At 50.2% G+C, this 13,460-nt stretch overlaps 1 protein-coding gene across 1 annotated transcript; it reads left to right on the top strand.

The window, feature by feature from the left end:
* Nucleotides 1-3,407: 3,407 nt before the first annotated feature.
* Nucleotides 3,408-13,216, top strand: GSDMB (gasdermin B). The gene is given in 11 exon segments (XM_054709428.1): nt 3,408-3,636; nt 6,338-6,509; nt 8,311-8,407; nt 8,409-8,486; nt 9,089-9,198; nt 9,886-9,908; nt 10,857-10,883; nt 11,807-11,956; nt 12,083-12,214; nt 12,583-12,653; nt 13,076-13,216. Coding segments are annotated over 11 exon segments (1,230 nt in total).
* Nucleotides 13,217-13,460: the final 244 nt, after the last annotated feature.

Here is a 13,460-nt window from a genome sequence, read left to right as displayed (position 1 = left end):
GGGGACAAAGCAGCCACAGGCGGAGAGCAGACTCTGTTCTGAGACTGCCTGGCTGTTCGAACCTCGGGACAGGACTTCCAGACTCCACAGGCTGGGCTGGCAGAGAGATGGCTTACGCCATGGCCAGGGAGGAGGTCAGTCCAGCAATGGCTTCAGGAATGAAGCCAGAGTCCGAGGGGTGCCCCATCTTTTCCTCTGAATGCCTCCCCGTTCTGACTCTCCCCCTAGTCCTCCCTCTCTGGAGGGCTGCACCTCCTCCTGGCCTTTGTGTCTTAGAGGATCTTCATGCTTCTCCTCACCCCCCCCCACCGGTAAGCGTGAGTGGGAGGGGCAGAGGTAACCCCCAGGATTTAGTTAGGCTCACGTGGCCAGAGAGGGAGTCCTTTAGCAAGGGAACTTATCTCTGAATTCTTATCTCCAAGGTTCCTAGCATTTCAGTTTATTCTGAGCAGTAACCATCTGCTATTCCCAGGACAGGTGCAAAGTCCTGGGTGGAAGGGAGGGGCTGCCCCCGGCAGCCTGGCCTCCTCTCTGGCCCTGGTCTAGCATCACAGTCCTCAGAGTGGGTGTCGGGTAGAGTACAGGATCTTTGCTGAAATCCACCTACCGCCACCCCTGCTGCCCTGAGTGCGGCTCACACAGCACTGGGAGGAGAAATGCAGCCACCTGGGCTCAGTCCTGGAGGTGGGGTGCCCTGGGAGCTTCCGTGGACCTGCAAGAGTGCAGTCAGGTGAGGGCTGGGGACACATCAGCAATCATTGGTTCAAATCCCAGCTCTGCTGCTTACTGGCTTTGTGGCCTTGTCAAGTTAACTTCCCTGAGCTTCAGACTCTCCCTCTGCTGTATAAAGGTAATAATTCTTGCTCTAACCGGTTTGGCTCAGTGGATAGAGCATTGGCCTGTGGACCAAAGGGTCCTGGGTTCGATTTCAGTCAAGGGCACGTACCTTGGTTGCAATCACCTCCCCAGCCTGGGTCCTGGTCGGGGCACATGCAGGAGGCAGCCAATCAATGTGTTTCTCTCACATCGTGTTTCTCTCTGTCTTTCCCTCTCTTTCCCACTCTCTAAAAATCAATGGAAAAATATCCTCGGGTGAGGATTAACAGCAACAACAAAAATAGTGATGCTGTGAACTTAAATGTGAAAATACCTCTAAAGTAAAATAAAAAAGACAATACCTCTTAATGCTATTGTGAGGATTAGCACAATGCCTGGAATGCAGTAAACACTAAATATGTGGTAGGCATATTAGTATTATTATTAATTACTACCATCATCATCTGAAATGTTCTTTCGGAACTGAGGGAGGCAGGGGCCGGGAGACAGGCAGGCTCACGCTGGTGATTATCTCTGACCAAGGGATTGCCTCTGACCAAGGAGTGGAGCCAGGGTCCCTCCCCGGGAAAGGAGGTGGGCGAAGAAGACAGGTGGCATCTGCCTGAGAGGGCCACCTGGGAGCTTGTGTGAGGGGGCAGCGAGGCTGAGTCCTTTTTGTTTTGTTTTTTGCTAATCCTATCCTGAGGATATTTTCCCATTGATTTTTAGAGAGAGTGGAAGAGAGGAGGAGAGGCAGAGAGAAACATTGATGTGACAGAGATACTTCCATTGCCTGCCTCCCGCGCACACCCCGACTGGGGCTGGAGATTGAGCCTGCAACCAAGGTACGCGCTCTTGACTGGAATCGAACCTGAGACCCTTCAGTCCAAGGGCCGATGCTCTATCCACTCAGCTAGGGCTGAGTCCTTCTCTTTGACCCTGCCTGTCTCTACAGGTGTTAGTTACTGTTGCTCTTTGAGTCTTCAGTGTTACCCACCATTGCATGGCATCCGGGTAGCTGGTTCTGGTGAGATCACTCTCGTATCCTTAACACAGCCGTAGCCATTGCCTGCTGGCCCTTGGTTCGTACCACCCATATTCTATTTATTCCAAACTCACTGAATTGCATGGCCTAGTGTTCCTTGTTCTGCACCATACCCTGGCCCAAACTCACCTAATCAACTAGAATATGTATCAGTCAGAGATAAAGCTATACATATGCCACCTGCTCCCTGTATTTAAAAGGAGAAAAGCGTTTCTTACCTTTGGACTTACCTGCCTCTAGCTCAGCCATAATGCGGCATATCTAAAGGTCTGATAGGTGGGGCACCTAGCTCTACCCAGCTTTCCAGCTCCTTTCAATTCCCTTGTTACAGCTTCCTCAGACACAGTGGGCAGGAGTTGCACAGAGATCTTACAAAGGGGATTCTCACAACCTCCATTTCTGGTGAGTAGTTGAGGACAGAGGAGAGGTGGGTGGCTCCTGACATGGGCCTGTGGGCCCTGGGCACACTGCCTTTCCAGACACCCCGAAGAATTCCTAGGTTGGGAGTGAGGTGAGAGTTGGACACCACGATGGGGACAAGGACAGGAAAGAAAGCATGGGTGAGCAGGTGCCTGGCCAGCCAAAGGGACTTAAGGGAAGGTGGTCAGAGGAAAGATGGAGAAGTGGAGCCCTGGCCCCAGGAGGGAAGCCAAGGAGCCTGAGGAAAGGGAAAGAGCTCTTAAAGGAGTTGTTGAGTGATTGATGGAAGGGGCAGGAGTAAGAAGGATTTAGAGATAAGAGAGCCCTGATGTGGTGGGGACAAAGAGCTGCTGCTGAATAGAAACGGGGAGGGAGCAGCTGTGTCAGACTGGACTGGTGACGAGCCTGTGGAGGGTCCCACAGAGCAGGGGAGATAGAGCGGTACAGGGGCCAGCTTTAGACCAGGAGAGGGAGAAGGGGAGAGTGGGGGGGGGGGGGGGAGAAGCCCCAGGTGGAATTTTGGAATTCATTTTAGTTTACCCAGTGTAAGGGGACCCTTCAGAAGGTGACATGAAACTGAGGAGAGAGGACCTGGAGGTGGGCTGGCCAGGGTGCCCAGCTCCAAGCCACTCTTGCACCCAATCCTCTCTCTTCTGTTTCCTTCTGAGGCCGACTTGTTGGGAAATGGTTGGTAGGGGCACCCATGCAACTGCCTTGCAGAACATAGCAAGGGAGCGAGGCCCAGGAGTCAGAACGAAAGGAAGAAGTAATCAGTTGCCCCTCATCCCTCCTGGGTCCTCTGCTTATCAGCACTGGTGAGAGTCTAGGGGATGGAGGGCCTGCCTTCCCACCCCTCAAGGTCCCTCTGGGCAAGGGGACAACTATGCTGTGGGAGACGCAGAAAACAGGTCCGACTTTCCATTTGGGGCAATCACTGCTCCATCCTTCCTCCAGAAGGATTCCATGAGGGGCAGAAACAGGGAAAGCAAATGATCCCAAGTCCTGGTTGGCCTAGAACCTTTGGATCTTCCTTGACCCCAACCTGCCTAAGGTAGTAGATTAAAAAACCTGAGCGAATATCTCCCAAACTGAAATTGGCTTCCTTTTCCCAGTAGGTCCAGGCACAATGCCCAGCGTATTTAAGACAATTGCAAGAGCTGTGGTCCAAGAGTTGGATGCTGCAGGCGATATGATTGAAGTCAGAAGCGTCCTTGATGCTGACAAGTTTCATTGTTTCTGTCTGGTGATGGGGACAAATACACGCCATTTCTACAGAACAGACCTCACCCTGGAGGACATATTGGAGAGTGACGAGGGTGAAGGGCAGTGTGATGAGCTGGATTTTGGGCTTCCAGGTCAGTGTGAGGTACAGGAGAGATGGCCAGACAGGAAACTTGGCCCCCTCCTACTGCGCCCCACCCTCAACTCCCCATTGCCAGCAACCAAGTCAACCAGTCAACAAAGATACTGTAGAATTTGTATGAACACATCCGCATGGGATATGGGAATGGGGAAGTGGAAATTTATTTTTCTTTTAAAAATGTATTTTTATTGATTTCAGAGAGGAAGGGAGAGGGAGAGAGAGAGAGAGAAACATCAATGATGAGAGAGAATCATTGATTGGCTGCCTCTTGTACACCCCACACTGGAGATCAAACCCACAACCCGGGCATGTGCCCTGACTGGGAATCGAACCCTGACCACCTGGTGCATAGGTCGACGCTCAACCACTGAGCCACACTGGTCAGGCAGAAACTTATTTTTCTTGGAAACTATTCATAAATAGTCTTTCTTTCCCAATTTTCCCTTTGTAAATAATTTGTTTTAAAATTAGCTGATGTCTTCGCATGTGTTTATATGTTTATCACTTAAGTGGGTACATAAGTGGAGGTCATTTGCTTAGTGGTTAAGAAAACACGCAGGCTTCAGAGCTGGGGACATCTGGTTTCTAAGTCTGGCTCCACCACTTACCAGCTGGGTGACCTCTGAACAAGTTTGCTTTCTCATCTGTCAACTTGAGCAAGACTGTTGCAAGAATGAAATGAGATAAATTACGTAAATCATTTATCACAGGGCCTGCACAGAGGAACACTCAAAGTTCACCAAGTCATTCTGCTGTGGCGGTTATTATGATTACCCCTTCGTGTTCCCTGGAGATCTTGACTAAGTGGCTGGTGAGCAGAACTCACCAAGGGCTTGAGGGGGCTCGTAGAGGAGTATGTTCCACCCCCGGCCTCCACACTTGGCTATTCTTGGGGTTTTCTGGATTTGAGGAGCCCCAGGGTAAGTGTTGTTGAACCCTCACTTGAAGACATACCAGTGTCTCACACCTCATGGAGAGGAGTTCTACAGCTCAGACGCCTTGGCTGTCGCCCAGTTGGGTGTCATCCTGAGACGGAAGAGAATTCTGACAGTCCCACTGTACAGTTTTAGAGCACCTGCCATGCCAGGCACTGCTGTCATGTGACCAAGAACAGTGTCCAGATTACTCGGAGGTGGCGGCTGTTTTCATATTGGAGTTTAATAAAGCAACCGGGATGTTTTGCCATGATCATAAAAATTTGACTAAGTCAGTTTAACTTCCTTAAAGGGAAAGTCTATCTGTTTGCATAAAACATTCAGAGGGAGAGGTGAAACCAAACTTTTAAAAAAATCCGTAAGAGTGAATTGGTAATTTGAATTGATTTTTAGCAACTTGGCCTGCTCCCTTTTCAAGTGGTTATTTTATTTTTTAACTACATGGTGCCCGCCGGGCGCGGTGGCGCGCGCCTGTAGTCCCAGCTACTCGGGAGGCTGAGGCTGGAGGATCGCTTGAGCCCAGGAGTTCTGGGCTGTAGTGCACTATGCCAACCTAAGTGCGCTATGTCTGCACTAAGTTCGGCATCAATACGGTGACCTCCCGGGAGCGGGGGGCCACCAGGTTGCCTAAGGAGGGGTGAACCGGCCCAGGTCGGAGACGGAGCAGGTCAAAGCTCCCGTGCTGATCAGTAGTGGGATCGCGCCTGTGAATAGCCACTGCACTCCAGCCTGGGCAACATAGCGAGACCCCGTCTCTTTTGAAGCCTCAAGGAAAAATATACGATCGCCTTTTCATTACCTGAACTTTTAACTACATGGTGCCCATGGTGTTAAAGCGTGCATAGGGTTTGTTTGTTTGTTTGTTTTTACTACCTAAAGTCCATACTTCATTGAGATTATCTTAATTTACCTAATATCCCTTTCCTGTTCCAGGACCCCATCTAAGATACCACATTACCTTTTTTTTTTTTTAAATATATTTCTTTATTGATTTCAGAGAGGAAGGGTGAAGGAGAGAGAGAGAGAAACATCAATGATGAGAGAGAATTATTGATCGGCTGCCTCCTGCGCACCCCCTACTGGGGATCAAGCCCTCAACCCAGGCATGTGCCCTTGGCGGGAATCCAACCTGGGACCCTTCAGTCCGCAGGCTTACGCTCTATCCATTGAGCCAAGCCGGCCAGGGCCTACATTACCTTTAGTTGTCATATCTTCTTAGGCTCCTTTTGGCTGTGACAATGTCTCAGACTTTCCTTGTTTTTTATGATCTTGATATTTTTAAGGGGGATTCGTCAGGCATATTGTAGGATGCCTCTCTATTGGAATTTGTCTGGTGCCTTTTTCTCATGGTTAGACTGAGATAATAATGGGTTTGGGGAAGGAAGACCATAGAGGTAGAGCTATTCTCATTACACTATATCAAGGGTACGGACTACCAACATGACTTTCACTATTGATGTTTACCCTGGTCCCCTGGCTGAGGTCGTGTTCATCATGTCTCCCCTATAAAATTAGTCTTTTATCCCCCTTCCTATGCTGCTCTCTGTGTGCATAAGGCTTGCTTTTTCTTTTCTCTCTGATAATGTATATGCAAACTGTTACGTTGCTCAAGAAACAAACGGGTCCTGAGACATGGGTGTCGCACATACAGGACTGATCCTAGGCACTATTTCCACTTCTGTCATGTCTCACCACTTCCAAATGTGTTTTTCTCTGGAAATTCAGAGATCAGTGTGACCTCTATCCTTCTCTTTCCAGGTTCAAAGGCTGAGTTCCAAGCTTTGGATGTGGTAGACTCAACAAGGGAGTCGACAGGGAAATTGCCCAGGGGAATTACAATCGAAGGGGCCTCCCAAGAGTCCCACGAGCATGACATCACGATGTTGAGGTCCACGATATCCCAGCAATATCTGGATCCGCTCCAGGACAGGTGAGGCTGGAGGGAGGCAGCAGTGGGGAGAATGAAAAGGAGAAGCCCATATTGCGCGTCAAGGGCATCTGCGTGGAGGGCAGCCTCACTCCCTACTCCCCGTACTCCTGCCACCCACTCCTTTACTCAAGCAGGCCGTATCTTCTTCTCCGCCTTCAGGAAGCTGTCTTGTTCTCCCAGCATCAGGAAGTCTTCTGATGCCCTCAATTCACTCACATCCCTGCCGCCCTCCAGGGTGACTGATTTCTCTGGCTTGAACCAAAACGTACTGGTTTCAAGAGGCCGCTCTCCTCTGTTTTCTTATACTGAGTTGCCCAAATCTGTATTTTGTGCTTATTTCCGTCTCTGGGTTTATCACCAGCACTCGGTAAGAGAGCTGGAGAGAAGCGAAGTGAAATTAAAGCACCCCTGTAGGGCATTTTCTGCACAGAAAGTGCCACCAGCCCACCCCACCCCACCTGGGTGGCCCCAAGTGCCACAGAGTTCTGATAGCTGAGGTGCTTCCAAGGGTCTGCAAGGACATCACCAGCCTTCCCCTCAGCAATTGTTTTGTTGCTGGTGTTGGTGTTCTCTTCCTTGGCTGGACTTGTTGGGAGCTGTGGAGCCGCTCAGGAAAGGGGGCCCCAGGGCTCTCCTGAGTGGATGGATGCCTTTCCCTGAGTGGATGAATGCCTTGGTTTTTCCTTTTTAATTACAAAGCGAAAGGCTTACAGTGAAATTTTACTGATCCTTGGAACTACCTCTCCTGACCATAGTATTGTTGAGGAGTCGTCTTTGGAATTTTTCTAAGGGAGCTCAATTTTTTCTAGAAGGTCTGTTTTTTGTTGTTGTTTGTTTCTTAAAAATATTTTTTATTGATTTCAGAGAGGAAGAGAGAGAAAGAGAGAAGAGAGAGAGAGAGAGAGAGAGAGAGAGGGGAGAGAGAGAGAGAGAGAGAAACATCAATGATGAGAGAGAATCGTTGATTGTCTGCCTCCTGCATGCCCCACACTGGGGGATCAAGCCCATAATCCAGGCATGTGCCCCTACCAGGAATTGAACCATGACCTCCTGGTTTAAAAGTTGATGCTCAACCACTGAGTCAAGCCAGCAGGCCAGCCGGCCAGGCTGGAAGGCCTATTGTTTCTAGGGTGAGGCGAAGTGGTATGTGCATATAAAGTTGGGGGGCAGGGTACTCGACAGATAGAGGAAGATCAGAAGAGGCAAGGATGGAGGCCTTCCTTGAGGGTTTGGGTTCCAAGTACCAGAAGTTCCATCAGGCTGTTTCCTGTCACAGAATGAATTCCTTATGGAGTCAGAGATGCCTCCCGGAGCCTCAGGGTGGACAGGGCGGCCGGCCGGGCCCCAGGAATCAGTCTGAGGAGCTGGAGCCCCTCCTCAGAGGAGGGAGTGTTGTGGGCTGGGCAGATGCCTATCTCAGTGCCGTGGGAAAGACACATGCTTTGGACTCATGCAGAGGAGGACTTGAATACCAGCTCTGTACTTATTAGCTGTGTAACCTCGGACAATTCATAACCTGTCTCTGAGCCTCAATTTCCTCATGTGAAAATGGGTACATTTCTGCCCACATCATAGGGTTGTGGTGAGGGTGAACTGAAATGGCGTGTGAAGGAGCTTGCAGTGCTGGTACGTTCTTCCATAAATGCTAGTTGAGCTCCCTTCCCACTTTGCCCTCTCTCCCCCCACAGTGGGCAAAGTGCACTTTCATCTCAAATAGGAACTGGCTGATGGAGAGGGAAAAATGTCCCTGAGAGGTGGGGCCCCTGAGATCCTGAACTCTCACCCCCCACACTCTGTCCAGGGAAGCCGAAGAAAAAATTACTCACTTCGTTCTATCAATGCAGACAAGGGGAGAAGGCCTGTATCTGGTGACAGAAACACTGGAAACAACAAAGAAGGAAAGAAACCCTGACAAGTGAATGGCAATTTAAATTTTGGAGCCTGCTGAAGTTTTTCAATCTCAAATATGAACGCAAGGTTAGGGTCCTGGGGGACAGGGCCTGGGGGGAGAGCCAGCCTGGGCCCACCCACGGCGGGTAGAGAAATGCCAGCCCAGACTCCAGGCTCTTCAGTTCTTCCTCCAGGCCTCCCTAGTAGACGGGCCTGCTCCTTAGCCTTCTTAGGACTTCCCTCCTTGCCCAAGAAGGTGTGTGTGGCATCACTAAGTTCCTCCCCTGGTATCTCTAGTGACGCCCTGTGTTCATCTGCTTCCTAGCGCTTCCCATGGGTCACCATTACATGGGTTGTTGTTTTTTTGCTAATTCATTGTCTGCCTCCCTTTCTAAGACATAAGAGGGCAGGAGCCACAGTGCCTGGAACAAAACAGGTCCTCAATGAACATTTGTTGAATGTACAGGGGAAACCACATGAGTTTTGAGGTCAGATGTAGGTTCAAATTTCAGCTCTGTTAGTTTTCAGCTGTGAAACGGACTCACCTACTGACCCTCTCTGAGCCTCAGGCCTCTTGTCTGTAAATGGGGCATAAGATCTCTACCTCCCCCCAGGATTGTTTGGGAGATCAGGCGAGATAACTGTGCAGAGCACCTAGGGATCAGTTAACATGAGCTCCTTTTTCCTAGCACCAGAGGGCAGTGACCATCCCCCCAAAGCTGGTCCTGGGCTATAGAGTGAAGCAGCTTGTCTTCCCCAACGTGGGAAGGATGAGGAAGCAAGGTCTGCTGGGGGCAGGGTGGGTGGGGAGCTTCACACATGAGTGGAAGGGGGGTTGATTCCGCCAGGCTCTGTGTCAGCCTGGAGGGGCCCTGGTGAGCTTGAAGGTGCTCACCAGGAAGGAAGAGAGCAGGTTCAGGGCTGGGGAGAAGGACTGAAGCTCCTTGCTCAGACACCACTGAACCAAGGATCTGATCTGCTCCATCATGACACTAGTCCTTCCCCAGAGGCTTTAACTCTCATCTCCCCCCCAGTATTTGTTTTTTGTTTTTTTGTTGTTAATCCTCACCCAAGGATATTTTTCTCCATTGATTTTTTTGGAGAGAGTGAAAGGGGGGAGGAGGGGAGAGAGAGACAGAAAGAGAGAGAGAGAGGAGGAGAGAGAGAGAGAGAGAGACATTGATGTGTGAGAGACACATCAATTGGTTGCCTCCTGCACAGCACGTGGGATCGAACCTGCAACCAAGGTACATGCCCTTAATTGGGAATGAAACCGAGACCCTTTGGTCCTAGGGCTAACACTCTAACCACTGAGAAAAACCGGCCAGGGCTGTTTATTTTTTGGGGAGGATTGGGGAGAGACTAGAAAGAGGAACTTAGAGAAAACTGGTCTTTCTGATACTGGAACCTCTCTCTCTCTCTCTCTCTCTCTCTCTCTCTTGTCTCTCTGTCTCTCTCTAGTCGCTTTAGATACTTGTTTCTCCAGAAAAACAAAATCCTTTCCAGAAGGTGAATGAGCTTCTGGGCCTCCTGTTTTTATTCTACATTGGGCAAGGATACTGTTTTTAAAAACAGGATAACAAATAACAAATGGCCTGGAAATATAGTTATTAACACTAAGAATGTAATAGGATGCCCCAGAGGTGGGGATGTGGTAAGGGCAGGAGAAAAACGTGCCTGTGGGAGAAGTAGGTTGGATTGCATGTTAGCGTAGCGTTTCCAGACTCGGACAACTTTGGCTTGCTTTGTGTGGGTCAGTGTGCTGGGTCCCGGGGTCACAGCCCCAGGAAGCACTTCTGAATTACATGGCCAGTTCTCACATGGCAGCACTGGACTGCGGAGTCCGATGGCCTTAGGCTCTAGTCCTGGCTCTCTCACTCATTAGCTCTAGAGCCTCCTGAGCCATGGTCATCCTGACTTAAACATGAAGGGGTTAGACCAGAAGATCCCTGTGATTCAGAATGTGGCTTCCTCTGGAATTTCAGAGTCTTTCCTGGATCCCAGAAGAATTGTACTGCCTGATTGACCTTGGGAAGGGATAGTGAGGTCTAGATGTGGTTGAAAATTCAAAAAACTTCCAGAAGTTGTAGAAGTTACAGGTTCAGTCCTGGCAAGGCCTTGCTAGCTCAAAAGAGTAAATCTCTTGTCATTCTTATGTGCCGTAACAGCAGAGTCGGGAGATAGATGCCAGTCCCTGCTCTGACACATGTTTGCTGAGTACCGACAGCATGCTCCACCTTCTCTGGGCTTGTTTCTTTTTCAATCATCTATGTATAGTCCGACGGCTGCCTATCTCTGAGGATGTGGGAATGGGTCTGCAAATATAGTGCTTGTCATTTACACATAGTGAGGAGGACACTGGCTCCCTGGCATGGGCAGTGAGGGCTCAGAGTCCAGGAATGAAAACTTTCATCACTGGGAAGAGAATATCAACAGGGGGCTGGAGGTGACCTGCAGAGGAAGATGGTGGTTCATCTTGTTTAGGTAAGGATGGGAGCCAGCTATGTTTAGGGTGGCTGCACCCTTCACCCTTGAGCCCTCTGGCCTCAAGGACTGGAGCTCAGGTGGGGTGGCTGAGTATGTATGTGTGTGTGAGTGGGGGGGGGCGGGGCTTGAGGGGAGAAAGGTAGGTCAGGGCCCAAAGCAGGTTTTAGCTTTAGTCTGGGGGTTGCATCTGTTTCCTCTAAACACATTGGTTGTGCATAGACATCACCTAGGGCAGTGGTCGGCAAACTCATTAGTCAACAGAGCCAAATATCAATAGTACAACAATTGAAATTTCTTTTGAGAGCCCAATTTTTTAAACTTAAACTTCTTCTAACGCCACTTCTTCAAAATAGGCTCGCCCAGGCCGTGGTATTTTGTGGAAGAGCCACACTCAAGGGGCCAAAGAGCCGCATGTGGCTCACGAGCCGCAGTTTGCCGACCACGGACCTAGGGGAACTTTAAAAGTAGTGATGCCCAAGTGCCACCTCCGGAAATTCTGATTTAACTGATCTGGGGGTATGGCCTGGGCATCAGGATTTTAAAAATCACTTCCCAGGTGATTCTCATGTACAGTCAAGGCTAAGAACCACTGCTCCAACTTCCTCTAAATCCTCACTACTCTTAGTATGATCTAAAGATTGCACTTTGAAAGGTAAGGACTCAATAAGCTTGGATTTCCTGGAGGTGGAGAAGAATTTGGGGTTGGTACTAGACTGGGGGTGAGCTAGGGAGATGGAAGTGGGGTCAGCGGGCAGCAATTATGGTGGGTGTTTGGGAAGAAAGATGCTTCATTTTACCAGGAAAAGATTAGAGGAAGGGAACAGAAGTGTTCTCCAGAAGAAACATAGACGAAGAATAGGGTCTTGGTAATGGAGCTTGTTGGGCTGGGTAGGGTGGGTTCTTAACTGCTGCCTCAATAGGAAAGTCTTTGAACTTGGAGGATTTAAGAAACATGAAGGAGAAGGTGCAGGACACAGTGAGCGGTCTCCAGGATCTGACTGAAGAGGAGCGAGAAGATGTGCTAAGCTACCTCATTAAGTGCCTCACCACAGACGAGGAGCTGAGGATCTAGATGAAAGAGTAAGAGGCCCTAGAAAGAACTCGGGCAGAGAGAGGGAGAAGGCGAAGTGCAGGCAGCAGACACACCGCAGACAATCTGCTCCAGAGGGACGAGTGCTCACCTCCCATCTCCTGGCCACAAGTCCTGACCTCCGGTGAGCTGCAGATGGAGGGCCCAGCAGGCCCTCTCCTGAGTAGCCTTTTTAATGCTGGCATCTTGGTTGAGGCACGCGCAGAAGCCATTCTGGAGTTCCTGGAAGCCTTGAAGGGTGAGGAGGAGTCTGGATGGATGCTGATGTGGAGGACATGCTGAGCAGAGGGGTCTGTGGGGAACCACGTCTTGGGAGGAAGGTGGTACACATTGCCTTTATCTCTTGTGAGGAGTAAACCATCACATTTCAGAAACCAGCCATCTTCCCCAGACCAGGGGCTGAGGGACTGCCTCCTCCTCCCGTGTGGCAGTCTCTGACCTCCCGTAGGCTAAGCGGGAAACAGGAGCCACAGCAGGAGCCCATTGGGAATACTCCCATCTCGCACGCCCAGGAGCTCTCTGGAACCTCTTCTCATGCTTGTCTTGGTCTGATCAGACACTGAAGCCCTGTCCCACTGCGTGCCCCTCCCTCCTTTTTACCCTCAGAGCTGTCTGAGGAGAAGGAGCTTATGGCTGAGACCCTAAAGAAGGGGACCCTGCCCCTGTTGAAGGACCAGGTAAGAGAGTCTGGGCTGAGGGCCAGGTCTTAGTAGAAATGAATGCCCATGCTTTCAAGGGACCCAGAAGTCCCAGGATTTTGTCCCTTCTGACTTAGCAGTTCTTTGTCAGCTCATGTCCATCAAGCTGGTTTGTGGCAATTCCCTGGACATATAGTTTCCGGGACAATTAGGAATGGGCAAGAGAGGGAGGTGTATTAGTCCCAGGATGCAGTTGGCACCATCTTAAGTGCCAAACTGATTGGTTAGCAGTGCCTGTCACTATGCTGAAAGTATCAGGCTCTCCGGGCCTGCAGGGAAGAGGGCCATGCTGGATGACTGTGTCTGCCATGGGCTCAGGGTTCAGGGGTGTGGCCAAGTATAGCCATTGCTGGTATATTTCTGTGTTTCTAGCTTTTACAGCCTGGTGGATTTCCTTCCAGGTGGAGTCTCTCCTGGAGCAGAACTGGGGTGAGCAGCCCTGTGATGTGGGCTGTGACCTTGAGACTCTCTATGCCCTCTATGTTGCTATCTCCATCTTGCTGCAGCTGAGTGAGAAACCTGCCTCTGTGCCTTCCTGTTAGCTCTTTTTTCCCCCAATCCTCACCCAAGGATATTTTTTCCATTGATTTTTAGAGAGAGTGGAAGGGAAGGAGGAGGTGAGGAGAAAGAGAGAAACATCAACGTGAGAGACACATTGATTGGTTGCCTCCCGCATGCACCCCTAAGGGGGCTGGGGAATCTGCAACCGAGGTATATGCCCTTGATCAGGAATCAAACCTGAGACCCTTCTGTCTGCAGGCCGATGCTCTAACCATTGAGCAAACT

This window comes from Eptesicus fuscus, chromosome 20 (genome assembly GCF_027574615.1).
Source record: "Eptesicus fuscus isolate TK198812 chromosome 20, DD_ASM_mEF_20220401, whole genome shotgun sequence".
Taxonomy (NCBI): Eukaryota; Metazoa; Chordata; class Mammalia; order Chiroptera; family Vespertilionidae; genus Eptesicus; species Eptesicus fuscus.
Note: the sequence above shows the minus strand (reverse complement) of the source record. Positions and strands in the feature narration are given on the sequence as shown.